Source organism: Pezoporus occidentalis, unplaced genomic scaffold (assembly GCF_034315485.1).
Source record: "Pezoporus occidentalis ecotype Australia unplaced genomic scaffold, CSIRO_AGI_Poc_V1 ctg1831, whole genome shotgun sequence".
NCBI lineage: Eukaryota > Metazoa > Chordata > Aves > Psittaciformes > Psittacidae > Pezoporus > Pezoporus occidentalis.
Genome location: NW_026913674.1, coordinates 6,732 through 9,547, shown reverse-complemented (window position 1 = coordinate 9,547; position 2,816 = coordinate 6,732). Strand labels below are relative to the sequence as shown.

The following is a 2,816-nucleotide window of genomic DNA, read 5'->3' as shown; positions in this document are numbered from 1 at the left end:
AAGGAAATGCTACCCCTGAGCTGAGAGCTCCTGGAGCAGCAAGCACATCTTCATCTACAGGAGACCACAGGCATTTGGTAAAAGTTTGTTATAGAGTCACAGAATGGTTTGGGTTGGAAACAACCTTTAAAGATAACTTAGTCCAACCCCCCTGCCATGGTCAAGGTCATCTTCTACTAGAGGGTCATTGAATTTCCCGTGGCAAGCTTGGACTGTGATGTGTAAGAAGCTGTGCAGCTCCATCCTCCTTGATTGTAGAGAGGATGGAGGGCTGCAGGAGGTTCCTCTTGAAGAAGAGCCTCTAGCCCTTGTGCATGTGCTTCTTCCACCAAACATTGCAAGACCAGACATTTTCCCATGTTGTGTGATGCAGTAAGGAGAGAGCAAACACGCAGCAGCCAAAGCCGCCTTGTGTTTGGCCCGCAGAGCTGCGGCATGGCTTAGGCAAGGTGTGCTGCAACCCTTCTCTAGGGGCTGTAGCAAAGTTGTCATGTGTCTGGCTCTGTTGCCCAAGGTCTTGGTGCTCCCCACTGCGTGCTCCAGTTTGCATGTGCACAGGGCTGTGGGGAGATCCAACATGTACTGCTGGCTCAGTGCACCCAGCCCTGTCTCGTGGCATGACTGTCACTGGGTTGTTGGCGGGAGTGAGTGGAGAGCACCACTGGAGAAAGGAAAACACAGGGGCAGCTTCCCCTGTCTGTAACTCACAAACAGACCCTTCGCTGGACAGGGATGCTCTCCTCCCAGTGAGCTGTTGTGTTGGGCTGTGTACCTGTCCAAAAATACAAACCCTTCTTTCTGGCTCACTCGTGCCTGACGCTGCAGGCTTACACATCCTTGTCAAGGTAGCGGGGATGCTCTCCCTGGATCAGGACACTTATGGGCATGGCTCATGGCACGTAGTCAGCAAGGCTGCGTGTCAGCTGAACAAGGCCATCATCTCCTCACTGGATAACATGACGTGGAGCCGGCTGGGAGCTACAGTAGTATGTGGTGGTGGCTGAGATGGCAGTCAGCCCCGCTGCAGTAGGTCTGGCCATGCCAGTCATGCTCAAGGTCCGGGAAAAGGAACATGAGGAATTAAATAGGTTTAATTGCCACTGTATTGATCTCTCTTTCTCATCTGGTAGGTGATAAATGCTATTGAGCAGGACTATCGGCTGCCACCACCTATGGATTGTCCAGATGCCCAGTGCCAGCTAATGCTTGACTGTTGGCAGAAAGATGGAAACCACAGACCCAAATCTGGGCAAATTGTCAACACCTCAGCTAAACTGATGCGAAATCCTAACAGCCTGAAAGCCATGGCACCTCTTTCCTCTGGGTGTGTATTTCTGTCTTCCTCTTGTCCTGTGGCTTCTCTTTGCAGATCTGCTGTCCTTTGTGTCCTGGTGGGTACCATCTTTGCATCTCTCTAGGCTAGTTATTTCAGAGGCAGCTTGCCCAGTGATATTTAGTCCTTTATAGGAAGGGCATTCCAAGAAGTCAAGGTCACTCTGGTCCCTCTTCTTGGACAGGTTAGATCTGGTGACCACAGCTCACTGGGTTGGACAGTGACTCTAACTGCAGTTATAAAGGAGCACATTGGTTTCATGTACATATGATGCTGGCTGAGTGTGGTTGTTTTGGTAGCTTAATCTTGCATTCAGTGGAGGCAAATAAAGCCTCATCGAGCAGTATGATGTTTCCTTGGGCTGGGTGGAGATACACCCAGAGAACGTATTTTCTCCCCTCTTGCAGCCATGATTTTAGGGCTGCATCCCATCATCTCTGAAGGCTTCTAACTCTCCTGTACAAACTGATCTAGTAAGACTTCTCTGATGCTCTACACCATCTTTCCCTCAGTTGAATTAGACTGTTTTCTGATTGGTACTTCATAATACGGTGCAGTGCAATAATGGTGCTAGTCCAGATCTCTTCAGCTGACGGAGGGTGCAGAAATACATGTGCTTTCTGCTGTTTGTTCTGCTCATTCCCCATTTCTGTGTTTCAGGATGAACCTCCCCCTACTTGACTGCACAATCCCAGATTATACCAGCTTCAACACTGTGGATGAATGGCTGGATGCCATCAAGATGAGCCAGTACAAGGAGAGCTTTGCCAGTGCTGGCTTCACCGCCTTTGGCGTAGTATCTCAGCTGACCGTAGAGTAAGTGCCCTGGCTTCTGTTCCCAAAGCCCAAGGAAAAATCTCAGCAGTTTGACAACAAGGGGTTGTTATTGAATTAGTCTTTATTCTCCCATAATGTAGTTTCTTTAAAACTTGTTGCTCTGCGGACCCACTTCTAGCCTATTCAGTTTCTGCAGAACTACTTTGTGCTGCAGGCTCTGTCTTGTCTCCGGACGGTGGGTGTCTGTCTGCTGGCCTGGGTCTGCAGAATTCATTGCCACACTCTCGTGCTGCACGTCCCCACTGTGAAAACAAGAACCCCACAAGGGTCTCCAAAACCCCAACATGGAAAACACAGAGAATCCAGGCCAGCATCAGAGCATTCTCCAGCCGCTCAAGAGCACTTTTAGACTCCACAGTCCTTTTGGATGTCTGACGTACCACTGCAAACAAATTCCTGACTAAGAAAGGCCTCTGAAAGTCCAGATGGTTTCAAATTTGTTCTGAATTGTCCTGAATCCCCTAAAAACATCCCTTAGTGTCAAGATCTTCAGAGAAAGCAGGCAGCTGAAATCTGTTTGTGGTGGGTTTTGAAATCCCTTGAAGCTAGCTGGGACTTTGATGCCTCTGGGGAAAGATTTGTGGTTGGTTGCAGTTAGCTTTAGCAAACCTGCCCAAGAAAGCACCAAGCATTAAAGCCATCTCTA

The 2,816-nt window shown here is 49.1% G+C and overlaps 1 protein-coding gene across 1 annotated transcript; it reads left to right on the top strand.

Annotated features, from left to right (window-relative positions):
* The first annotated feature begins 1,112 nt into the window (after positions 1-1,112).
* Positions 1,113-2,178, top strand: LOC134162209 (ephrin type-B receptor 2-like). Its single transcript, XM_062615806.1, has 2 exons — positions 1,113-1,324; positions 1,994-2,178. The coding sequence occupies exons 1-2, from the start codon at positions 1,173-1,175 to the stop codon at positions 2,151-2,153; spliced, it is 312 nt and encodes a 103-aa protein (XP_062471790.1). The 5' UTR covers positions 1,113-1,172; the 3' UTR covers positions 2,154-2,178.
* The last annotated feature ends 638 nt before the right edge of the window (positions 2,179-2,816 follow it).